Consider the following 27336-nt stretch of genomic DNA (forward strand, 5'->3'; position numbering starts at 1 on the left):
TTAGTTATCAAACCCTATTCCTAATGTCCCTGTAGATGAGATTACGTTGAAGCACTTTTTTGTAGTTCAATTTGTCACATGAGAAAACTTCCAGTGAGGTTTGTTGACAAAGTTGGGCACTGTAACTCAAGGTTTTCCAATTCAAAGATTAGGTTACAAGCAAAACATAAACTCCTTAGCCATATGATGCTTTGCATGAATTGTTCACTCAACGGTATCATCCTGCTGGGAAATGTAGTATAAGGAAAAAAATGTGATTGATACTACTATGACTGCTCTATTATGTAGAAAATAACGGATGATTGCTCTGAAGCTGTAGCTAAACAAAGTAAGACTGTGTTGTGTCATTTAGTCCAAAAATTGTCTTTCCCCATGTTTACTGTTGTCTATATGGAATTCAATACCTCTCTTCTCTGCACCTTTCAAAAAAGAAAACAGAAGAAGAGCACATTACAGAGAATTTAAAAAATGTAATAGGAATATAAATTGACTAATGTAAAGGGAAATAAAGTGTAGCTTTTCCTTTCATTCTGTGACAAAAGTGGACTCTGGTGACAAGATATTATTTAAAATATCTTGAGAGCTTGTTTGGAGGTTCTAGCAGGGGAGCACAGCTACTCGTATACCCTTGACCGAAGAACGGTCCTCCTCTATCGGGGAAGGTCGTCCTCTTCGACCGAGCTCGCAGCTTCAGGAGGGACGCACATGGAGCGGTGAGGGAGGAAGGGGACACCCGCCTAGCCAGCCAGATCAGCCGAATCAACCCTGGCGATCAATGGGGTGACAGATGTCGCAGCTAGATCGCCCTCACATCCTTATTTAAAATATCTTAATAGCTACATTAAAGGAAAAAAATGTATCTCTAATCGCTTGGGTCAAGTTGTTTTAATGTAAAATGAAATAGTGATTTTTATATTTGGATATGTAATTATATAGATGTCCATATATACTCATCTCTCTCTCTCTCCCTCTTATCTCTACATTTATCTCAATATCTGTATCGATCTCTATTTGTCTCTATATATCATTCATTTTAGAAACTCTAATTTCTAACAATTACTAGATTCTCCAGAGATTTAAAAAATAACTTTTGTCAATGTTTCTAGCAAGGAATAAATAATTATTTTCAGAAAATAAGCATAAATTAGAGGAAGAGCTACTTTACGTCTAGAACTATGGAGAGTGCTTTATAATATCTACACAGAAATCCCTTAGTGAGTTAATATTCATTCCAGATCATTACAGGTAAAGAAATTAAAGCTCAGAGAGGTTATGTAATAGCTCCAAATCATAGAACTATTATGTGGTAGAACAATGACTCTAACTCATGTCTAATGGCAAAGTTCACACTCTTCTACTATAGCAATCTGCTTTTTTGGATACATGTTGTATCCCATCACTACTGAAAGGAAAAATGACCTGTGAATTTATTTTTGGTGAATGCAGACAAGTCAGTAATTTTTTAATAGGTGCAAATAAGAAGAGTAAAGTCATTACTGATGGCTCTGTGACTGTTTCCTTTGACTATTTTTGAAAATATCTATCTATCCAAACGCACATTGTATAACCAATATTGGTGTTTGTCCATGGAATTACTAGAAGAGAACCCAGAGCAATCCTTAAGAGGTAGGCTACATAAGGCCATAGCTTTCTTTAATGTGATCTCGACTTGATTTTGGTTTTGTTTCTGTTGTACAGGATTCTGACAGTTTATTAAGTACTAGGAAACCCACCAAGGAAAACTGTCTGCTACCGCATAGACATTCTTACATTTCAATTTCTTCTTTTCTGTAGCTCCTAATATTCTGCTAAGTTTACTCATTTAGTATTATTCAGATTTTAATTATGAGCATACAATTCTAAAAATGGATGTGTTCATATCAACAACTATATATATATATATATACACACATATACATATATATGATATGTTCTCAATAACCAGTGTAGCAAGTTTATGAAAACAGACTTAACAAAAATTAAAGGTGATTATTTAAATGAGAGGTAAATTTGTTATGCCAAAGAATCTGGATTTGCATGCCTATAAAAGAGTAGAATATAAACATGAATTAGTAATGCTTGAGACTTTGGGGTTACAGCTAAAATCCATTAATTTCATTGCCAAGATCAATGTCATGAAACATTGCTGTTTGTTTTCATATAAGAGTTTTATATTTTCAGGCCTTATGTTTAAGTCTTTAATCCATATTGAGTTGATTTTTATGTATGGTGTAAGATCAGGGTCCAGTTTCATCCTTTTACATGTGGATATTCAGTTTCCCAGAACCATTTTTTGAAAAGACTGTCCTTTCTTCAATGTATATTCTGATGCTCTTGTTGAAGATCAGTTAACTGTACATTCATGGACTTATATCTGGGCTCTCTGTTCTATTCAATTTGTCTGTCTATCTGTCTTTATACAAGTACCATATTGTTTTATTTACTATAGCCTTATATACATTATTTGAAATCAGGAAGTATGATGCTTTAAAATTTGTTCTTTCTCAAGACCACTTTGACTATTCTGGATATTTTATTGTTCTATATGAATTCTAGGTCTTTTTTACTATTTCCATAGAAATAGAAATTTCCAAAAAAATCCAAAAAAATTCTATTTTCATTGTGTTTTTGATGGAAATAACATTGAATCATAGATTGCTTTGGATAGTATGAGCATTTTTAACAATATTTGTTCTTCTAAACCATGAGCATGAAATGTCTTTCCATTTATTTGTATCTTTAATTTCTTTCATTAATGTATAAGAGTTTTCAGTGTACAAGTCTTTCACCTCCTTGGTGAAGTTTATTCCCAAGTACTTTATTCTGTTTGATGCTATTCTAAGTGGGATTGCTTTCTTAATTGCCTTTCAGATATCTCATTTTAATTTATAGAAACACAACAGATTTTTGTATGTTGATTTTGTACACTGAAACTTTACTGAATATGTTTATTAGCTTTAACAGTTTGTGGAGACTTTGTAGGTCTTTTTATTTATACATTCATGTCATCTGCAAACAGACTATTTTACTTCTTCCTTTCTGATTTGAATGCTTTTTTTTTTATTTTTACTTTTTCTTGCCTAATTGTTATGGCTAGGGCTTTCAGGGATATGTTGAATTGAAATGGTGAGACTGGGCATTTTTGTCTTGTTCCTGATCTGGGAAGAAAAGACTTCCATTTTTTACCATTGAGTATGATGGGCTTGTTATATATGACCTTTATTATGTTGAGGTACATTCTTTCCATGTGTAGTTTGTGGAGCATTTTTATCATGAAAGAGTGTGTCAAATATTTTTCTTCATCTATTGGATGATCAAGAGGTTTTTACTCTCATTCTTTTTTTTTAATGTGCCAATCACATTTATTGATCTGCACAGTTTGAACCATTATTGTATTCCAGGGATGAATCCCACATGATCATGGTGCATGATCTCGTTAGTGTGCTATGACAGTCAGTTTGTTAATATTTTGTTGAGGAGTTCTATATCCATGTTCACCAGGGATATTGGCCTATAATTTTATCAAAAGCACAGGGAACAAAAGCAAAAATAGACAAGTTGGACTATATCAAACTAAAAAGTTTCTGCACAGGAAAAGGCACAATCAAGAGAGTGTAAAGTCAACCTATGGAATGTGAGAAAATATTTTCAACTCATATGTCTGATAAGTGTTTAATTTCAAATATATACAAGGAACTTCAATAACTAAATTAAAAAAAGAACAACCTAATTTAAAAAAAAAAAATGGGCAAAGGACTTGAATAGACATTTCCCCAAAAGAAGATATACAAATGGCCAGTAGGTATATGAAAGGTGTTCTACATCACTAAGCATCAGAAATGCAAATCAAAGCTGCAAAGAGATATTATCTCACACCTGTCGGGATGGTTATTATTATAACAAAAGATAAAAGCATTGGCAGGATGTGGAATAATTGGAACTTTGTGCCCTGTTGGCATTGATGAAAAATGGTGCGGTCACCATGAAAAACATAGAGGCTCCTCAGAAAATAAAAATGGAACCATCATACGATCCAGTAACCCAATTTCTGGGAATATATCCCAAAGAACTGAAATCATGATCACAGATATCTGCACTCAGACATTCACTGCAGCATCATTCACAATAGCCAACATATGGAAATAATTCAAATATCTATTGACAAATGAATGGGTAAAGAAAACATTGTGTATACATACAGTGGAATATTATTTCACCTTAAAAGGAAGGAAATCCTACCATTTGTGACAACGTAAACGGACCTGAAAGACATTATGCTAATTGAAGCAAGCCAGTCACAGAAACACAAAGACTATAAAGTTGCACTTATATGAGTTATCTAAAAGAGTCAAAATCATAGAAACAAAATACAATGGTGGTTGTGAGGTTATGTGGAGGAGGGAAAAATGAAGAGTTGTTCAATGGGTATAAAGTTACAGTTATACAAAATGAATAAGTTCTGGAGATCTATTATACAACCTAGTGCCTATAGTTAACAATAAAATGTCATGCACTTAAAAACTTAAGAGGGTAGAATTTATGCTGTGCTCTTACCAAAATAAATGAATTAATTAAGTTAAAAAATGAAATCTGTTAGTTTCCTCTCTTTTTTTTTTTTAATTTTTTTTTTTATTATTTATATATTTGACAGAGAGAGACACAGCGAGAGAGGGAACACAAGCACGGGGAGCGGGAGAGGGAGAAGCAGGCTTCCCGCGGAGCAAGGAGCCCGATGCGGGGCTCGATCCCAGCACCCTGGGATCATGACCTGAGCTGAAGGCAGACGCTTAATGACTGAGCCACCCAGGCGCCCCTCCTCTCTTTTTTTTAAAGATTTTATTTATTTGAGAGAGAGAGAGAGAATGAGAAGGGGGGGAAAGAAGAGGGAGAAGGAGAAGCAGACTCCCGCTGAGCAGGGAGCCCCAATGTGGGGCTCGATCCCAGGACCCTGGGATCATGACCTGAGCTGAAGGCAGATCCTTAATTGACTGAGCCACCCAGGCACCGCCTAGTTTTCTCCTTTTATCCTTGAAAATGTTACATAGTTTAAATACATAAGGAACATCTATAAATAATTTATACCCAGACTTAGGAACAAAACACTCCAAATCTTTCACTTGTATTATTTCTTATAAGATGACTTTGAAAGTTCTATAAATATAGATGTAGGAAGGCCTGCTTTGCTAAAACTTATAAAAAAAAATGTTATTTCTGATTTTAATAGCATGTTAACATAAATCTCAAAAATTATTAAAAATGTATTATTTTGACCTAAGTGCTTAAAGTAATAAGTAAAATAAAATAAAAACATGATCTCAGAAACTGTTTATAATTAAACAAACACATTCATATGACTAAATTTATGAATAAAATTATATTAAATCTTCCTCTAAAATTGTCCTTAAATTTACATGCTGGTAAATAGTAAGTGATTCACTCATTAAAGGAACTCTGGCTAGATGTTTTAATGCTGTAACTGGGGAAATGAAAAGTACTTTACCAACATTAAAAGAAAATCAGAATAGAGAGTTGAAATTAAAATCTGTGTCACAAATGTCATCATAAAGGACAAAGAAAACCAAAGTATCCAATTACTTGTCACCTAAAATTATTTTTTAACAGAAAGTGAATTGCATATTGGTATTTAGCAGAAATATATAAAAGGAGTAGACAAATTATGGTGGACCTTATCCAGGTCATTAAATCCATCTTTCTTTTCTGTTTTTCTACCTTAAGAATTTTCTTTTTAAATATTTGCTTGTAATGATCGTTGTCCTAGCCAGACCAAATATAGACAAAGATACACTGGTAGTCAGGACTCAGATAAGGTCCTTCTTTCCCATTGGCTCCACTAATATCCACATGTACTCATTGATTTAAAGAGAAATAAGATTCCAAGACAATGCTTTAACGTTGTTCAAAAACTTGGTTCAGAGAAATAAGCATGCCAAACTAGAGAGCCCTCCAAATATCAGGGCCCTTCAACAAATTAGATTAATAAGACTTGTGAATGGATATAACAAATCAGACTGAAGAACAAGGACAATAGTCATTCCAAGTACATCCAGACCCAATCCTAAAACAACCATACTGTGGCATATACAGACTGGGAGAAGAAAGTGACTGTGGGGTTTCCCATAGAGAGCTCATTGGACACAGGCTACAAGAAGACTTTGAGTTCCAAGCAATTCAGCTGTAACTAAAAATCCATCTGTAGCCTCCTTACCCTATCCATATCTCTTTCACTAAGTAATATCTTTTTAAAAAAGAATGGTATATATTTTTTCTTATTACTTCATGATACAACCAGGTGACATGCACGTACAGCAATGGCAAAGGATTTCTAGCCCTGAATGGAGAAAACTGACCAGGGATTGATGTTGGAGCCAGGGCAGTGAGGGTCTTAGGGTGGCAGTCACCAGTGCCTACCGCAGAGAAGCCCTGCGGTACGGCTCGTGGGCCACCGACTGCAAGGCAACTGACAGAAAAAGAAAGATATTAATTTATTACACCTATAGGATGCCTCTTTGCTGTATCTTGGGATCTTGAAATCCCCATGTCGTTTGGAAAAGGGATTTTGCAGGGAATTTAAATTCCTGTACGGGTGAATGGGAAGACAGGACCTGAAACATAGTAGGCACACTTGCAAAGGAGACAAAATCATTCTAGTGTTGTATTAAAAATTTCACAAGGTTGTTTAATTCTTAAATCTGATTTTAATACTTTAAGATTCTTAGCTTTCCTATGCATGAAACTGTTTTTTGTTTTTTTTTAAACACATTGTTCATTTTGCAGAGTTTTCTGGTGCTTTTGCTTTTTGAAAAAAAAGCCTAATTGTAAAGTCGAGTACAACGTGTGCACGTGTGTGCACTGTGCATGTAAGTGTTCAATACATACGGGTCTTTCTAGCAGAATCTTCCACAAAAAGAGAAGAGATGTCTTCATCCACTCCTGCTTCATTCTTTGCCATACAAGTGTATGCTCCTGTATCTTCATAGCGCACATTGCTTATATGAACCTCACTGCCGTTTGCTGAAAACAGAAGGCAAATGCAACTTGTAAACTACGATTTCAGTTTTGGTACAGTGCTTTCCGATTACACAGTCAAGCAGTTCTCTTAGCTTGTCCTAATTAAACTATTTTCCTTTCTACTTCCGTGCTTTGGAGGCATGCCAAATTACTCCAAAAGCATTCAAGTGTTTCATAAACTGTGTTGTCATTCTATTACAGAGAGCCCAAAACTCTATGTCAAATGCACACGCTTCGTATTTTATCTTTATTTCCTATTTCCCACATTTCATTAAGTATTTCATATTGATAACTCTAATTCCATTTGTATACTTATTTTTAGTATTCAGAATCCACTTTGCCCTAAGCTTTACAGAATTTTAAAATAATAGCAATATGGTTTATATATAGGAGAATATGCTAAAAAGACTTTTCATAAAGAAATTCAGTGAGCTACATCACGCGAGTATAGTACGATTGCCACTTATCAGGTACATTATTGAACCAGTATTATATCTGGAATTAGAAGGTAAGGAAATTATTAGGTAAGGAAAACAGAAAGATAATAACACATGATTTGTCTGCAAGATTTGTCTTTTGCCAGAAATACACATAAATAATATTATAATATGGAAATTGATAAGTTAATGTATAATAACCAAAGGATTGAGGGAATAATTAGCTCAACTTTTAAATCTTGGTAAAATAATTTCTTAAGCTAAACCCTGAATAACTAGTTGCTTTCCCCAATGTGGATACCAGGGTATAATTAACCACCAACTATATGTTGGAAATATACCGTGTGCTTTTATATGTATTATTTCTTAATTGTCCTAAATAATACATAATTATCAGAAGCAGAATCAGAGACTCATAAAATGATCTTATGAAAATCATCAATTCAAAAGATAAGGGCTGGACACCTATCAGACTCTAAAATTCAGTGTTTGTTGTACTCATTTGTTTAGGTTTCTTTTTTTTTCTCTTTTACTTCACTTTCATTCTTTCTTTAAGCGATTCTGTGTGTGTTTGTTCCATATTATCCAATCACAAGGACACTATGCGCCATGTGCGACAGAAAGTAATATGACTATTTAAGACAGATAAGGGACAAAATAATCCATAGCCCTGTTTGGGGAAAGAAGATAGAAAACTAATGGGAAAAAGAGCATGGGAATGCCAGTGGCTCTCAAGGGATGTGAATGGGATCTGGAAAGGCGGTGAGTGTTTGGGGAGGAATAACCAATCGGATAACCTGAACCTTTTTCTCACTTTACAGATGGTAATGCATATCTCCATTCCCCCCATCCATTGTTGAGAATCACTACTCCAAAACGGAGGTTGGCCATTTTTGGGGGGGTGGTGTTTTGTTTTGTTTTCCTGTTAAAGGCTGGGTAAACATTTTATGCTTTGTGGGCCATACAGTATCTGTGACAGCTACTCACCTCTGTCATAGCAGCATGAAAGCAGCACGAGCAATATTCTAAAACGTGAGTGTGGCTATGTTCTAAAAACAAAAACAAAGCCCCCCAAATAGCTTTATTTACCAAATAGGCAGCTTCCCAGGTTTGGCCTGTGGGCCTTAGTTTGCAGACCCCTGCTCTAAAAGATAAGGAGTGAACGATGTATTTAAGCCTGCATCAGCTTCTTGTTTTGCATGAAATATGGCTCTCTCCAAAGAACATTCTTTCTCTCAAGACCCACACACTTAACAACCTAAATTCTCTAGATTTTTTTGAAATATCAAAGTCAATTTATTCCTTTTTCAAATGTTCTCTTCTCAATATTGTTATATGTTCTCCTAACCTTTATACTCTGTCTTCCTCCTTCTCTACATAATCTACCATTTCTAGATGTGTTCGACTCCATTGCCAGAACTAGCAATTCCCTCGTCCATTTATCATTCTAACACATGTCTTACTAACTGCCAAAACTAGAATAAGCTGACATATCTCTGCACTTAGTGTCTCTGCATCTAGTTTTTTGAGTACATTAAGAGATGACCGCATAAGCAAATTTACGAATTTTCAAATTCAGAGTTTTCAGTTTGCAGGATGTTCAGTGCTACTTGGTATTCACTTCACTTGATCTTTACAGATACATGCCTTTCATTTCCTGCTCCGTTTTTAGTTCAAATCTTTACTCTGTTTGATGTTTCCCATCCTAACTTCTCACCCCAAGCAAGCGACCTTGTTTTTAAATCATGAAGTGCATACATGTAATTAGCAAATAAACCCAAGTCATTTTGCAGTATATATGCTTATTAAATCATCACATTTTATACCTTAAACTTACACAATACTCTGTCAATTATATTTCAATCAAAGCTGGGAAAACAAGGAAAGCCAACTTCCTATATCCATCTACATCTTCACATTTATTTACTTCTCAAAGGAAACTCTCTGTTTCTTTCCAAGGAAAATCCCTTTTCTTTCTGATTTCTACAATTATTTGGTCACCCTTCCCCACCTCCATTATCTGCACATCTTTTTCTTTTCTAGTATTTCTTCAAATTGATGTATTGTCTAAGAAGAAAAAAATATCTTCATTAGTCCTAATCCTTTCCATCAACAGCAACTACCTTTTCTTTTGTCCTCCTTTCAAAATCTGGAGAGATTTTTATACTTTCTTACCTCCTTCTCATTTCTAAAACCACTGAAGACTGATGGCTATGAATACTGTTTTTTCTAAATGTCAAAAGGCCAAACTAATCACCTGACCCATGAATACATTTCAGTGACTTTCCTTGACCTTTCTATGCATTTGGCATTGTTGAACTCTTTCCCATATTTCGTTTTCTTTTCTTCTGTAGGATCACCTTGTTCTCTTGTTTGTTGCTGATTTTTAGTCTCCTTGTGTTATTTATCTTGACTTGCCTTCCAATTAAACATTTTTGCTCTTCTAGGATTTTACTACCTCTCATTAACATATCATCCCATCCATTGATGTATTCAGTCCGTGCCTAGACTTGGACTGCACATGTAAATGCTAACTAAGCATTTGTTGAGTAAATGGATAATGAAACAACTATAGTATTTGGTAACATGTCATCACATGGAATTTAACACGCCTATGCACCCAGATTTATCTCTTAGGTCCTGCTTCCTACTCACTTTTCATTTGTCACATTCTCTCAAAACTGCAGCTTTTTTCTCACTTTTAAAAAATGATAATAGCTACCTTACAAAGGCCCCCACTCTTTCACTATTGAATCTGGAGTGTAACCAACCCCCCAAATGTGCCTTTCTGTATATTCCTAGAAGCAAAGATATAATATGCTCATCTAATATGGTTTACTGCTATTAAATGGGTAAGAGATGACAAAATCAGAAACTAATTAGAACTTTCTTCACTTTAATTTCTGTTAATCAGATCAATCCTTTTCTATGATTATAGGCACTAAAGATGTAATCAGTAGATGTAAACATGTAAATTTTGGGGGTTTACTTCTATTAATATAGAGATTTGTAGGATCTAGGTTGTAAATGTCACAATTACTTTCATATGACATTTTTTACTTGCAAAAATAAGTTAGTAAATATGTCAAAAGATTTATTTAAAAACATATATTGGAGGGCGCCTGGGTGGCTCAGTTGGTTAAGCGACTGCCTTCGGCTCAGGTCATGATCCTGGAGTCCCTGGATCGAGTCCCGCATCGGGCTCCCTGCTCGGCAGGGAGTCTGCTTCTCCCTCTGACCCTCCCCCTTTCATGTGCTTGCTCTCTCTCATTCTCTCTCTCTCAAATAAATAAATAAAAAATCTTTAAAAAAAATAAATAAATAAATAAAAACATATATTGGAACATTCACTGTTAAAGTGGAACAAGAAGTGAAGTCTATGCTTGTACAAATAATGCAAAAATGGAAATGCATTCGCTTCTAGCATGAATTGAAGGAATTTAAAGTATACAATAAAGAATATAATGTCATGCAACAGATACTCCAGTAGAACAACTTGTCATGTTCTACTCTTGACAGTGGAAATAAGATTTATACATTTTTAAACTTACTAGTATAATCAACATATATGCAACTGCTTTTGCATTATTTAGATTATTTGACATTACAAATTTTTTTTGCTTTCTACTTACCACATATTCATTATTATTATAATCTGTATAATAATTAAATATATTTACATATTAGACTGTTAAAACTTAGAATATTTTATATATTAAAATTCAATAATAACATTCATACCTTTTAAACAATGTAAGTGTGAAACATATTTAGTAACATTTTTTCTTGTCTCTTCATTTGCAAGGTATGCTACAAAATATTCACTAAGGAATTTCTATCCTATTGACACTCTCTATGAAGTATGATTTAAACATTTAAATGATCCCTTCAGAATGTATTCTATGAAGAAATCCACCTATTCTGTTCAGCAAATCTGTTATAATTCATAGGACAAGTATTTAAAAGATACATAATATAATATTTTACTTATTGCCAAAATAATGATATAATTAATTATGACAAGACTGTTATTTAAAAACTAAAAATACTAATGGATTCTATTTCAAATATAATGTCTTAAGAACAATTATATTTTTTTCATAGGCATGACATTTTGTTGCCATCAGCTAGTTTGTTTTTTTTTTTTTTAAATCATGTAAACTTTGTTATAAATTTTAGTATAAAGTTTCTACATGGTCATTTAAGAGGAAAAAATGCAAATAAAATGCACCTTGAAGTGTGAGTTGTTTGGACAGCTTTGGTGTAATATCAATTCCATTCTTGAGCCAGCCAAGCTGAGGGTTTGGTATCCCCTCTGCATGGCACCTGAGACTTGCAGTTACCCCAGGTTCTCGAGCCTGACTCTCTGGATACACCCGGATTACTGGAGGGACTACAAGAAGAAATGGGGAAAAAATTGAATTAGTAAGCCATATTCTTTGATTTTCCAAAAATTGCAATATGAGAAAATTGCCAATTATATATTTTAATGATACATATTTCTATAGATCTTAGTTTCCAAATATCATCATCTGCAAAAATGTGCCAGTTTTCCTTACATAAAAGTTATTCTGAGACTATGCCAGGAAAAATACAAGCTGAGTCTGGGATATCCCATTTTGGTAATAAAAGAAGTTTTCAAAGGATGATAGAAACATCAAAAAAAAAAAAATACAAAAGCTAACTTAAAGGGACTCTTATTTGCCAAATATGAGAAAATTTGAGCATTAAAATAATTAGCAATTATAAAGAAAATAAGGAATTAAATAAGACTTAAAGAATTCAGTTATATAAATAAGTAAATGAATATAAAAATGAGAAAGAATGAAAATCTTTTCCTTACCACAGCATGTTTAAAAAATCAGGATAACAATTACATTTACAGAAGCATCCAAAAAATAAAATATTTAGAAATAAATTTCACCAAGGAGGTGCAAGATTTTTACACTGAACACTGCAAAATGAGTTGAAAGAATTTAAAGAAAAACTAACTACATGAAAAGTCATGTGTTTATGAATTGAAATAATTAATTAGTAGGATAGTAAGAATTGGTACGAATTATCAGTAAGATGACCATACTCCAAAAAAATTGATCTATAGATACAATGTAATCCCTATCAAAATTCCAACTGCATTTTTTTTCTTTTTGCAGAAATGGAAGAGCTAATCCTCGGATTTATCTAGAATCACAAGGGACCCCCAAATAGCTAAAACAACATTGAAAAAGAATAACACTGGAGGTCTCATACCTCTCAATTTCCAAATATACTACAAAGTATGTGTATAGTATATATACAAATATATATACATATATATACATATAGTATACACACACACACACATATAGTAACCAAAACAATGTGATACTGGCATAAGAAAAAAATTTAAGCCTATGAAATAGAGTTGGCAATGCAGAAATAAAACTATTAATCTTTGGTTAATTGATTTTCAACATAGATGCCAAGAAACAGTCTTTTCAAGAACTGATGCTGAAACAACTGGATATCCATATGAAATGAATGAACTTGAACCCCTACCTCACAAAATATATATAAAAATTAGCTCAAAATTAATAAAAGACCTAAATGTAGGAGCTAAAATAATAAAGCACTTAGAAGAAAACAAGGGTAAATCTTCCTGACCTTGTATTTTACCATGGTTTCTTAAATGTGACCCCAAAACACAAGCAACAAAAGAAAAATCAATAAATTGAACCTCATTAAAATTAAAATTTGAGGTGCGTCAAAGGACACTATCAACAAAGTGTAAATACAACTCACAGAATAAAACAATATTTGCAAATTATATCTGATAACATACTAGTATCCAGAATATATAATGAGCTATTATAACCCAGCAACAAAAGGCAAACCACTCCTTTTGCATAGCAAAGGAAACTGTCAACATAATGAAAAGGAAGCCTACAGAATGGGAGAAACTCTTTGTAAACCAAATTATCTGATAAATGGTTAATATCTAAAATATACAATGAACTCATACACTTTAATAGAAAAAAGCAATTAAAACATGGGCAAAGTACCTAAATATACATTTTCCAAGGAAACTGCAACCTCAGAAAAGATCTAATACTGGGACCACCTGGCTAAACTGTTCTCCAATTCTTTAGTTGTCTCATTTCTCTACTTATTATCTCATATCTCTATTGTTCTGTTCTTGTCACATAAGGTAATAAATGTTTGTTGTTTTAAGCCACTAAGTTTTAGGATAATTTATTGTTTGCTAGTATATATAGTTAAGTTTCTTGGTAGAAGAGGTTTCATCTTATTTGATCATTATATCCCTTTGCATAGTTGAGTGATAAAAGTATTGTAGAGCATGAAGCGTTCCTCAAAATGCGTATTACAGCCGTACTACATATCTTTTATTCACGCTCACACTTTAGCATTTGTTATTTAGAATGACCATGAGAACATATGTACCCTGCATTTGCCTTAGTAAGAATACGACTTGGTAAATAAGAAGAAACACCCTGGCTCTCAGGGCAAGAATTTTCTGCTGGAGCTATCTTAGCAAAAGACAATGGACAGAAATGTTCACCTGGACCATCTTGCTCTTTGGTTAACTAATATACTTTGAACTGCGTGATTTCTTTTATTTTCACCCAATGGAATGCCTGTCAAAGATGCAAGGTCAACGACCAGACTGAGACTCTCTTTAGGCTCTCAACTCTAGCCCAAAGTTAATTTCACCACTGTTCTTTCTAGCGACTAGAGTGGCCATTGTATATACAAATTAAATTGACTAACAAATAAACATCAGTCTTCTAGATTTACTGAAGTTATAAAAGCAATTCAAACCAAGAGACTAGTTGAAGCCACAATCAGGACTACAGATACGCTTATCATCCTACTGGCCCTTTCATTTTGGCTATACAGTAAAGATCTTAAACTAGACTCATATCAGCTCTAACATGGAGACAAAGGGAAGGAAGGGGTACTCAGAAATGCCCAGTAATCCTTTCAAATCGAAGCCGGGTCTTGACTTTGTGAATTGCCTTTCATAGTTTCTGGAGGAGAAAAATAATAAACTTCCAAAGTTCTGGGCACCAGATTTTTGCTGCATACTTTCATCCTCTCCTAAATATAATTCAAAACAAACGCGCTATACACAAACATCCACAACAATAATGGGAGCGAAACCACGCTCTGATTTCTTTTAGCCTTGATGACTACTTAAATGGTGCCTTTTGAAATGTCAAATATGTTTTCAAAAATAGTCCTCATAAAATTTCTGCACATACTTTCTTGGTAACATAGAGCACATATTTAGGCTTTTGGTATATATCTAAAAGCACACAGTATTTTTTGTACCTTTTTATTATATTGGAGGTTCAAGTAAATAACTTTTTAAGGAGATACGATAATATACTTCCAGCAAAACCACATTACCATAAGATCTGGAGTAAAGAGACTTTTTTCAAATACTCAGACCTAATCTCTAATCTCTTAACAACTCAGGAGTTAGGAGATGAGCTTTTTAAAAAGACTTACATAGAGTGCCAAAATGGAAAACTACTCTCTCAATAAACATTTAAGAGAAGAAAATGTATCTTGACACAAAACTTGTAGCCAAAGCAAGGACCAATGTTTCATGCAACATTCTTTGGAATAGCAAAAAATTGAGATGACCTAAATATATTGAAAATTAGTTTGAAATGAAGCACATCAATCAACTCAATGATAACAATAGATTCTACATCATTCATATTTAAAAATGTAGATATTATATAGGTCATCTATATTGTCACTGATACTCCCCAAAGGACAACTTTTCAAATAAGATGTTCAATTTCTCCCTGTGTTCCTACTTGTTTCTACTTTATTGACACATTTGCATGTGAACTGAAAGGAAAACAATGAATAATAATTTTTGCCATATTGAACTTTTATACCCAACTAGATATATCGTAGTTTGAAAAAATAGCAATACTCATATAATATGCTTAGTATATTGCTATCAAGTGATGGTCTGAAAAATATCTCTTAACTTACACATAATTGAAGGATAAGTGATTGGCATAACAACTATTTAACCTCAGTGACAAGCTACACATTTAAAAGTAGGTTATTTTTCCCGAGATACATATTATGAAATATAAATGAGGATTGATGGCAGCTTGAATTAAAAAGTCAATAATCCTCCAGAGAACATTTCAAGCCATTTGTTACAGTCATTTTTTGTTAGAAAGTGCACTCTATGAACTTGTCTTTCCTTGCTGTTAGTGTTGCATGAATAAAGAAACTGATGAAGGCCACCAAAGAGTTTTCACATTGGATTTAGAATCCAGTCTGTGTGTGCTATCATGAAAATCTTTAAATAAGGCTCCCAATATTTTAAGCCAAAGGTAATATTTAAAAGTAAGTGTCTATACACTGAAAATTTCCTAATGATATTCAATGTCTCACCAAAATTACTCAGGAAGCAGTTTATTTGATATAATATTATCTAATAATGTCAAATGATATCTATATTAAATAGTATAATATTATGTGCTTATATGTATATAAACACGTCAAGTAGTTGAGATTATTACATATTGTTCAATATCATTCTATAAAATATAATCAAGTTTCTGTCACTTAAAAAAAAGAGATATAAAAGGATGTAAATATGTGAAATTTATTCATGAATAAAATTTAAGAAACACATAAAACATGATCTGTTTATTCTGAATTTTAGGATAATATACAAATATTTATTGAGCAACTTCTGAGTGAAGCAAATTGTGGTAGATGACTTTCTCTCTCCATCTCTTATATGCTATGTTTTATACGTTAACACGTTGAGTGAGTATTGAGTTCAGGTTTTGAAATTAGCCAAATGAACACTGGAAAAAACGCATTTTGTCTTATCTGGTAACAATTATAAAATAAATGTTCCCATACACATAACTACTGGAATTTGACTACTTGGAATCTAAATATAAAATCTGAATTAGGTGTTTAACAGTTATATATAAGGTATATTTGAGGTCCTTGAAAAATTATATTTTAAAATGTAAAGATCAAGTAATTATCAGTGCATTTATAGTAATTTGGAGAGGTATTAATAATTCACCTCAAATGGATGCAACTTCTCAAGGAAACTGAACTACTTCTTTCCGTAAGCCAGTTAAGATAACTATCATCTTGTGACTATATTGAACTAATACAATAAAATTGTATTTAATTTATCTAATGGTTCTTAGAGCATAAACTATAAGTAATCGGATACTGTATATGGAGGACTAGTTGCTCTAAGAATACATACTTAAGGCTAATACTTTTTAACTAGTTATAGCAATTAAAATGGGAATGGGGTTCTGATACTAAACATTAAATTTAGAATCAAAAAGGTAGATAAGCTAAAGAAAATAGTATAAATATATTTTACTAGTATAAAGTATATTTACTAGATCTAGTAACTAGTATAAGTATATTTTACTAGATCTTTCTTCCTGGAAACTTTGGGGTCTATATGGAATCAGTTGTGAAGATTTATCAGCTCAAAACCATAAAGTATTGAATAATATTAATACATATAAAAATAAGTAAAGATTGATGGATATATTTCTTAAAGGGCTATAATAACTTCCTTGTATTAAAATAAATCAGTGTTTTTCTCAATATTAGGAAGTATCTAACAGAATCTAATCATCTTTCTAACCTAGTATTAGAAACGATCTAATGAAAAAAAATAGATATCTATAAATACTAAGCCCTGCTTTTTTCATCCTTTAACTTTTATTCTGTGATCTTTCTTTAGAAATCGCTGCATTGTTACAGAAAGTATAAAAACAGCATAACCTGGGTACTTTGGAAGCCTGATTTTCAAGTCAGGAAGCAGAGATCATTGACCCAATACAGTGACTGCAATCCTACTGAAAACAGAAATGAATTTAAGGTGAGTTGTCAGGTCACTGGTATGTAAACAACTAAACATTGGATATTTTTTTTTTTTTTCTTGATGCCATTTTCTTGTGTTCTTTTGAAGGAGTCTATCACTGCTCTTCCACAAATTATTCACACAGCTGCAACTGTTAGAAAAGTTCTAAGAAAGCTTGAGGGTAAGAATATAAATGGCTCTGAAGTAGTGCTGACTCACAGTGGCATCTGGATTGTTCTATTTGTATTATGACTTCCTTTGTCATTAAAGCAACTTTCCTATGAAAAATTACAGACAGAGTTTAATAAATATTTTAAATGCTACTGAGCTTATCCAATGTCTTTTGTCTCTGACATTATTAAAGCCATCAATTTCTCTTTAACTTTGTCCCAAAGCAGTCTTTTTATATTCATGACTTTCACACTGCCTCTTGTCAATATTACAAAACTCTCTGATCACATTATTGCAGCCTTCATAAAAATGTAGAGAATGCAACGAATGTTGGAGGCGAAATATAAATTAACAAAAACAGACTTATGGTCATAAACTTTTGTGATTTTTCTATTGGGTCTCCCTATTTATCCTGCAGTATTTTAACAAACCACAACTTTTTAAGATATTTTGAAAGGGACAGCAGTCTATCCTAGTTTAATGAACTCACATCTATTCTACTGATCCTTAAAGTTAGTGGCCCTTTTAATCCCCAATTTTAAAAAAAATGTCAAAAGCCATCATTTACAGAAATGCTCTCTGAAACAAAACCTAGCCAAAGCATTCAAGGTAATAATATAGAATGTTGTTTTTCTAAATCAATGAAGAAAGAATTAATGAAAAAGATAATTTAATGTCTGGCACATGATGGATACTGTTTTTTTGTTTTTGTTTTTTTTCTTAGACATTATTTACCTTCGTTTAATATATATTTAATTTAAAGTTTCAGGAGATCTCAAATTATTTGAGGCACGGAGTGTGCAGTAGATACATTACAACAACCCCTCCACATACACACCTGAAAATCTGAATGTATTTTTAGCACTCTATGCTGGAAGGGATAAAATACGTAATTTCTCTAAGTCTCAGTTTCCCCATTTATAAAGTTTGAAACCCTTCCTAGGATTAAATTGATTAAAAGAAACAATGTATGGCAAGTTGAAATATTAGGTGTCTTAACTCACACACTTTTTCCAGAAATCATATTTTTGCTATTACATGCAGAATGAGTGAGACTTAATAGGAGAAATGACAAATGTATGTAATTTCACTAGTCAATACCAATTGATTAGTAGAAATGGACTTTTTAGACATCCAAATTGGAAGTGGCCTAAACCCACGCATGGGTTCAATGGGATAAAAAAGTTATAATTGATCAGCCATATCTGCCAGGACTAGAGAAAGGGAAATGGAAGCAAGACACATTTTGCAAACTTGTTTGATGTTTAAGATGTAAATATAAACCCTATCTAAATATAATATATAACTAGATTTATTCAAAGCTGCCTCTAAAATAATTCTAAACAGGTCGAGTGAATCTTCTAAGCTCTTCCTCAATCACATTTGTACCCCATTGGCCATATAACTAGTAAGTGCACACGTGCCCTGTAAAAAGGGTTTTTGTGACTGGAGAGTAAGAAAAACAATTGCATTAGTTAGAGCTTAAAAAGATAGAGAAAACATATGTCTTTCAATGTAATATTAAAATGTGTGGCAGGGGGCGGAACAAGATGGCGGAGGAGTAGGAGACCTTGATTTCGTCTGGTCTCAGGAATTCAGCTGGATAGGGATCGAACCATTCTGAACACCTACAAACTCAACAGGAGATTGAAGAAAAGAATAGCAACAACTCTCTGAACAGAAAAGCGACCACTTTCTAGAAGGTAGGACATGCAGAGAAGTGAATCTGAGGCGATATTCGGGAGGATAGACAGCAGGGAAGGGGGCCTTTGTCGGTCGCTTCTGGCAAGTGATAGAGCCATGGAGCACAAAATCGGAACTTTTAGAAGTCGGCTCCGCTGAGGGACGTCGCTCCAGTGGCTAAGTGGGGGGTGGAACCCTTGTGGGACAGTGTGGTCTCAGGACCCTCGGGGTCACAGAAAGACCGGGGGTGCCTGAGTGCGGCAGAGCTCCCAGGTATCGGAGTAGGGAAGCCAGCTGCAGAGACAGAGCCGAGGAGCGGGCTCTCAGCTCGGGGTTGCCATAAACTGTGATCCGTGGCATAGTCAGGCCACTGCTCCTCCAGCTGGGACCCAACAAGCAGCAGATCCGGGGAGACTCACCTTCCTTCCCCAGGAGGAGCAGCGCAGGAGTGCACTGCAGGGATCTGCTGGGTTTGGAGGCTCCACACCGAGTTGGGTGCCATAGATAGAAATGCTCGGTCACAGGCCGGGTGAGCACAGAGTGAGGCTGGAGACCGGGGAGACGGAGTGACTGACTGCTTTTCTCTGGGGGCGCACTGAGGAGTGGGGCCCCGAGTTCTCGGCTCCTCCGGGGCAGAGATTGGGAGGCCGCCATTTTCACTCTCAGCCTCCAAAGCTGTATGGAAATCTTACAGGGAACAAAAGTTCCCCAGAGCAAACCCGAGCAGATTACTTAGCCCGGACCAAGCAAGGGCGGGGCAATTCCGCCTCCGGCAAAGACATTTGGGAACCACAGCAACAGGCCCCTCCCCCAGAAGATCAGCGAGAACAGCCAGCCAAGACCAAGTTTACCCATCAATGAGAACGGCAGAACTCCAGCGCTAGGGGAATAATGCACATAGAATCCATGGCTTTTTTACCATGATTCTTTAGTCTTTCAAAATTAATTTTTTTAACTGTCTTTTTTTTTTTGAATTTTTCTTTTTCCCTTTTTCAACCAACATCTTATCAATCCCTTTTTTAAAAAACATTTTTATTTTTCATTTTTAGAGTCATATTCTATCCCTTCATAGTAGTTACCCTTATTTTTGGCATATATATATAAATTGTTCTCTCTTTGGGGCGCCTGGGTGGCTCAGTTGGTTAAGCGACTGCCTTCGGCTCAGGTCATGATCCTGGAGTCCCTGGATCGAGTCCCGCATCGGGCTCCCTGCTCAGCAGGGAGTCTGCTTCTCCCTCTGACCCTCCCCCCTCTCATGTGCTTGCTCTCTCTCATTCTCTTTCTCTCAAATAAATAAATAAAATCTTTAAAAAAAAAAATAAATAAATTGTTCTCTCTTTAAAATTTTGAGATAGTTTCTTCTAACAGATTCAAAATATACACTAAATCTCTAGTGTATGGTTTGTTCTACTCTCCTGCCTGATCACATTCTCTCCATTTTTTTTCTTTTTTTTTTAAATCCTTTCTTTTTCAAACAACTTCTTATCAATTCCTTTTATAAATTTTTTTTTATACTTTTCATCTTTACAATCATATTCCATCCCTTCATCATATCAACCCTTATTTTTGTACGTATATAAGTTTTTCTTTCTTTAAAATTTTGGGAGGCACTTTCTTCTAACAGACCAAAATACACCCAAAATCTAGTGTGTGGCACTGATCTATGCACCAGCCTGATCATATTTGATCATATTCTGTTTTTTTTTGTTCTGTTTTTGTTTGTTTTTATCTTTATCTTTTTCTTTTAATTTTTTTTTCTTTTTTTTTTTTTCTTTCTTTCCCTTTCTTTTCCCCTGGCTTCAGGTCTTTTCTGATTTGTTTAGAGTATATTTTCTGGGGACGTTGTTACCCTGTTAGCATTTTGTTCTCTCATTAATCTATTCTCCTCTGGACAAGATGACAAGATGGAAAAAATCACCTCAACAAAAAGAACAAAAGGTAGTACCAACTGCCAGGGACCTACTCAATACAGACATTAGTACGATGTCGGATCTAGAGTTCAGAATCATCACTTTAAAGATACTAGCTGGGCTTGAAAAAAGCATGGAAGTTATTAGAGAAACCCTTTCTGGAGAAATAAAAGAACTAAAATCTAACCAAGTCAAAATCAAAAAGGCTATTAATGAGGTGCAATAAAAAATGGGGGCACTAACTGTAGGATAAATGAGGCAGAAGAGAGAATCAGTGATATAGAAGACAAAATGATGGAAAATAAAGAAGCTGAGAAACAGAGAGATAAACAACTACTGGATCACAAGGGCAGAATTCGAGAGATAAGCGATACTGTAAGACGAAACAACATTAGAATAATTGGGATACCAGAAGAAGAAGAAAGAGAGAGAGGGGCAGAAGGTATACTGGAGCAAATTATAGCAGAGAACTGCCCTAATTTGGTGAAGGAAACAGGCATCAAAATCCAGGAAGCACAGAGAACCCCTCTCAAAATCAATAAAAATAGGTCAACACACCGACATCTAATAGTAAAACTTATGAGTCTCAGAGACAAAGAGAAAATCCTGAAAGCAGCTTGGGAGAAGAGATATGTAACCTACAATGGTAGAAACATTAGACTGGCAACAGACCTATCCACAGAGACCTGGCAGGCCAGAAAGGACTGGCATGATATCTTCAGAGCACTAAATGAGAAAAATATGCAGCCAAGAATACTGTATCAGCTAGGCTGTCACTGAAAATAGAAGGAGAGATAAAAAGCTTCCAGGACAAACAAAAACTAAAGGAATTTGCAAACATGAAACCATCCCTACAAGAAATATTGAAAAGGGTCCTCTAAGCAAAGAGAGAGCCTAAAAGCAACATAGACCAGAAAGGAACACAGACAATATACAGTAACAGTCACCTTACAGGCAATACAATGGCACTAAATTCATATCTTTCAATAGTTACCCTGAATGTAAATGGGCTAAATGCCCCAATCAAAAGATACAGGCTATCAGATTGGATTAAAAAACAAGACCCATTGATATGCTGTCTGCAAGAGACTCATTTTAGACCCAAAGACACCCCCAGATTGAAAGTGAGGGGGTGGAAAACCATTTACCATGCTAATGGACACCAAAAGAAAGCTGGGGTGGCAATCCTTATATCAGACAAATTAGATTTTAAACCAAAGACTGTAATAAGAGATGAGGAAGGACACTATATCCTACTTAAAGGGTCTATCCAACAAGAAGATCTAACCATTGTAAATATCTATGCCCCTAACATGGGAGCAGCCAATTATATAAGGCAATTAATAACAAAAGCAAAGAAACACATCGACAACAACACAATAATAGTGGGGGACTTTAACACCCCCCTCACTGAAATGGACAGATCATCTAAGCAAAAGATCAACAAGGAAATAAAGACTTTAAATGACACACTGGACCAAATGGACTTCACAGACATATTCAGAACATTCCATCCCAAAGCAATGGAATACACATTCTTCTCTAGTGCCCATGGAACATTCTCCAGAATCAATCACATCCTAGGTCATAAATCAGGTCTCAACCAGAACCAAAAGATTGGGATCATTCCCTGCCTATTTTCAGACCACAATGCTTTGAAACTAGAACTCAATCACAAGAGGAAAGTCGGAAAGAACTCAAATACACGGAGGCTAAAGAGCATCCTACTGAAGAATGAATGGGTCAACCAGGAAATTAAAGAAGAATTAAAAAAATTCATGGAAACTAATGAAAATGAAAACACAACTGTTCAAAATCTTTGGGATGCAGCAAAGGCAGTCCTAAGAGGAAACTATATAGCAATACAAGCTTTTCTCAAAAAACAAGAAAGCTCTCAAATACACAACCTAACCCTCAACCTAAAGGAGCTGGAGAAAGAACAGCAAATAAAGCCTAAACCCAGCAGGAGAAGAGAAATAATAAAGATCAGAGCAGAAATCAATGAAATAGAAACCAAAAGAACAGTAGAACAGATCAACGAAACTAGGAGCTGGTTCTTTGAAAGAATTAACAAGATTGATAAACCCCTGGCCAGACTTATCAAAAAGAAAAGAGAAATGACCCAAATCAACAAAATCATGAATGAAAGAGGAGAGATCACAACCAACACCAAAGAAATAAAACAATTATAAGAACATATTATGAGCAACTCTATGCCAGCAAATTAGATTACCTGGAAGAAATGGATGCATTCCTAGAGATGTATCAACTACCAAAACTGAACCAGGAAGAAATAGAAAACCTGAACAGACCTATAACCACTAAGGAAATTGAAGCAGTCATCAAAAATCTCCCAACAAACAAAAGCCCAGGGCCAGATGGCTTCCCAGGGGAATTCTACCAAACATTTAAAGAAGAATTAATACCTATTCTTCTGAAACTGTTCCAAAAAATAGAAATGGAAGGAAAACTTCCAAACTCGTTTTATGAGGCCAGCATTACCTTGATCCCAAAATCAGACAATGACCCCATCAAAAAGGAGAATTACAGACCAATATCCTTGATGAACATGAATGCAAAAATTCTCACCAAAATACTAGCCAATAGGATCCAACAGTACATTAAAAGGATTATCCACCATGACCAAGTGGGATTTATCCCTGGGCTGCAAGGTTGGTTCAACATCCGCAAATCAATCAACGTGATACAGTACATTAACAAAAGAAAGAACAAGAATCATATGATCCTCTCAATAGATGCAGAAAAAGCATTTGACAAAGTACAGCATCCTTTCTTGATCAAAACTCTTCAGAGTATAGGGATAGAGGGTACATACCTCAATATCATAAAAGCCATCTAGGAAAAACCCACAGCGAATATCATTCTCAATGGGGAAAAACTGAGAGCTTTCCCCCTAAGGTCAGGAACGTGGCAGGGATGTCCACTATCACCACTGCTATTCAACGTAGTATTAGAAGTCCTAGCCACAGCAATCAGACAACAAAAAGAAATAAAAGGCATCCAAATCGGCAAAGAAGAAGTCAAACTCTCACTCTTTGCAGATGATATGATACTTTATGTGGAAAACCCAAAAGACTCCACCCCAAAACTGCTAGAACTCATACAGGAATTCATTAAAGTGGCAGGATAGAAAATCAATGCACAGAAATCAGTGGCATTCCTATACACCAACAACAAGACAGAAGAAAGAGAAATTAAGGAGTCGATCCCATTTACAACTGCACCCAAAATCATAAGATACCTAGGCATAAATCTAACCAAAGAGGCAAAGGATCTGGATTCAGAAAACTATAAAACACTCATGAAAGAAATTGAGGAAGACACAAAGAAATGGAAAAGCGTTCCATGCTCATGGATTGGAAGAACAAACATTGTGAAGATGTCAATGCTACCTAGAGCAATCTACACATTCAGTGCAATCCCCATCAAAATACCATCCACTTTTTTCAAAGAAATGGAACAAATAATCCTAAAATTTGTATGGAACCAGATAAGACCCCAGACAGCCAGAGGAATGTTGAAAAAGAAAAGCAAAGCTGGTGGCATCACAATTCCGGACTTCCAGCTCGATTACAAAGCTGTCATCATCAAGACAGTATGGTACTGGCACAAAAACAGACACATAGATCAATGGAACAGAATAGAGAGCTCAGAAATGGACCCTCCACTCTATGGTCAACTAATCTTTGACAAAGCAGGAAAGAATGTCCAATGGAAAAAAGACAGTCTCTTCAACAAATGGTGTTGGGAAAATTGGACAGCCACATGCAGAAGAATGAAACTGGGCCATTTCCTTACACCACACACAAAAATAGACTCCAAATGGTTGAAAGACCTAAATGTGTTACAGGAGTCCATCAAAATCCTAAAGGAGTACACAGGCAGCAGCCTCTTCGACCTCAGCCACAGCAACTTCTTCCTAGAAACATCGCCAAAGGCAAAGGAAGCAAGGGGAAAAATGAACTATTGGGACTTCATCAAGATAAAAAGTTTTTGCACAGCAAAAGAAACAGTCAACAAAACCAAAAGACAACCAACAGAATGGGAGAAGATATTTGCAAATGACATATCAGATAAAGGGCTAGTATCCAAAATCTATAAAGAACTGATCAAACTCAACACCCAAAGAACAAATGATCCAATCAAGAAATGGGCAGAAGACATGAACAGACATTTTTCCAAAGAAGACATCCAAATGGCCAACAGACACATGAAAAAGTGCTCAACATCGCTTGGCATCAGGGAAATCCAAATCAAAACCTCAATGAGATACCACCTCACACCAGTCAGAATGGCTAAAATTAACAAGTCAGGAAATGACAGATGTTGGCGGGGATGTGGAGAAAGGGAAAACTTCCTACACTGTTGGTGGGAATGCAAGCTGGTGCAACCACTCTGAAAAACAAAATGGAGGTTCCTCAAAAAGTTGGAAATAGAGCTACCATACGACCCAGCAATTGCACTACTGGGTATTTACCCCAAAGATACAAATGTAGTGATCCGAAGGGGTACGTGCACCCCGATGTTTATAGCAGCAATGTCCACAATAGCCAAACTATGGAAAGAGCCAAGATGTCCATCGACAGATGAATGGATAAAGAAGAAGTGGTATATATATACAATGGAATATTATGCAGCCATCAAAAGGAATGAGATCTTGCCATTTGCAATGACGTGGATGGAACTGGAGTGTGTTATGCTGAGTGAAATAAGTCAATCAGAGAAAGACATGTATCATATGACCTCAGTGATATGAGGAATTCTTAATCTCGGGAAACAAATGGAGGGTAGCTGGAGTCGGGGGTCGGTGGGAGGGGTGGGGTGGCTGGGTGATAGACACTGGGGAGGGTATGTGCTATGGTGAGCGCTGTGAATTGTGCAAGACTGTTGAATCACAGATCTGTACCTCTGAAACAAATAATGCAATATATGTTAAGAAAAAAAAAAAAGAAGAAGATAGCAGGAGGGGAAGAATGAAGGGGGGGAAATCGGAGGGGGAGACGAACCATGAGAGACGAGGGACTCTGAGAAACAAACTGAGGGTTCTAGAGGGGAGGGGGGTGGGAGGATGGGTTGGCCTGGTGATGGGTATTGAGGAGGGCAAGTTCTGCATGGAGCACTGGGTGTTATGCACAAACAATGAATCATGGAACACTACATCAAAAACTAATGATGTGATGTATGGTGATTAACATAACAATAAAAAAGAAGGTAAAAAAATGTGTGGCAAAAAATTAAAACTTTCCTTTAAGCTATTATTCTAGCTAGACTTATCTATTTTTCCACCATTTGCATAAGAAAGGGAAGAACTTTCAAAACATGTAAGACCATAACATATAAAACACTTTGTATCAGACAGGATTACTCAAGAGTCAGACCTTAGATCACAACTGGGAACTGAATGATTTGGGCAGACTTACTCCAACTCTTTCAGCGCCTGTTTCTTCATTTGAAAAATAAATGTTATGATGAAACAATGTGATGGCACTGTAAAATATAAGATGCCTAGCAGATAGAGAGAAATGAATTTATGATAATGTTGATGCAAATGTTAGTGAAAATCTTTTCAATAGGGTAGATGATGATAATTATAAATATTAAATAATTTTCCTCAAAGATTTTTTTTACTGCAAACTACTTTATATAAAAAGCAAAAAAAAGGGGCGCCTGGGTGGCTCAGTCATTAAGTGTCTGCCTTCGGTTCAGGTCATAATCCCAGGGACCTGGGATTGAGCCCTGCATCGAGCCCCGCATAGAGCTCCCTGTTCCGCGGGAAGACTGTTTCTCCCTCTCACACTCCCCCTGCTTGTGTTCCCTCTCTCGCTGTCTCTCTCTCTGTCAAATAAATAAAAAAAAAACTTTTTAAAAAGAAAAAAAATCTGTAGGTTTAGAGGGTTAAATTCATCTACAGTTATACCAGTGCTAACACACTGAGGATTATAAGTATAATTTTCTAATTTCAGAATGAGCTTTTTGGTAGGAATTATAAATGCAATCTACCTATAATTAGAGATAGTCATGTAATTCTAAGCCATAATATTAATTTACTGAAAATGTACAGATAATTCATCTGAAAAGGCACTCTTGAATAAAGCAGCAGTAAGCTTTGATTTTTTGTTGTTATTGTTTTTGTTTGTTAGTTTTTATTTAAATTCAAGATAGTTAGCATATAGAGTATTATTAATTTTGGGGTAGAATT

At 35.1% G+C, this 27336-nt stretch overlaps 1 protein-coding gene across 4 annotated transcripts in view; it reads right to left on the minus strand.

Annotated features, from left to right (window-relative positions):
• Nucleotides 1-27336, minus strand: part of FSTL5 (follistatin like 5) — a 725252-nt gene that overhangs the window by 131077 nt on the left and 566839 nt on the right. For all 4 annotated transcript variants that reach the window (XM_078069389.1, XM_078069388.1, XM_036106567.2 and 1 more), the window contains exons 9-10: nucleotides 11698-11859; nucleotides 6898-7032 (exon numbers count right to left, since the gene is read on the minus strand). In XM_078069389.1, coding sequence (XP_077925515.1) covers nucleotides 6898-7032; nucleotides 11698-11859 — 297 coding nt within the window. The remainder of the gene's footprint in view (nucleotides 1-6897; nucleotides 7033-11697; nucleotides 11860-27336) is intronic.

This window comes from Halichoerus grypus, chromosome 3 (assembly GCF_964656455.1).
Source record: "Halichoerus grypus chromosome 3, mHalGry1.hap1.1, whole genome shotgun sequence".
Classification (NCBI taxonomy): Eukaryota; Metazoa; Chordata; class Mammalia; order Carnivora; family Phocidae; genus Halichoerus; species Halichoerus grypus.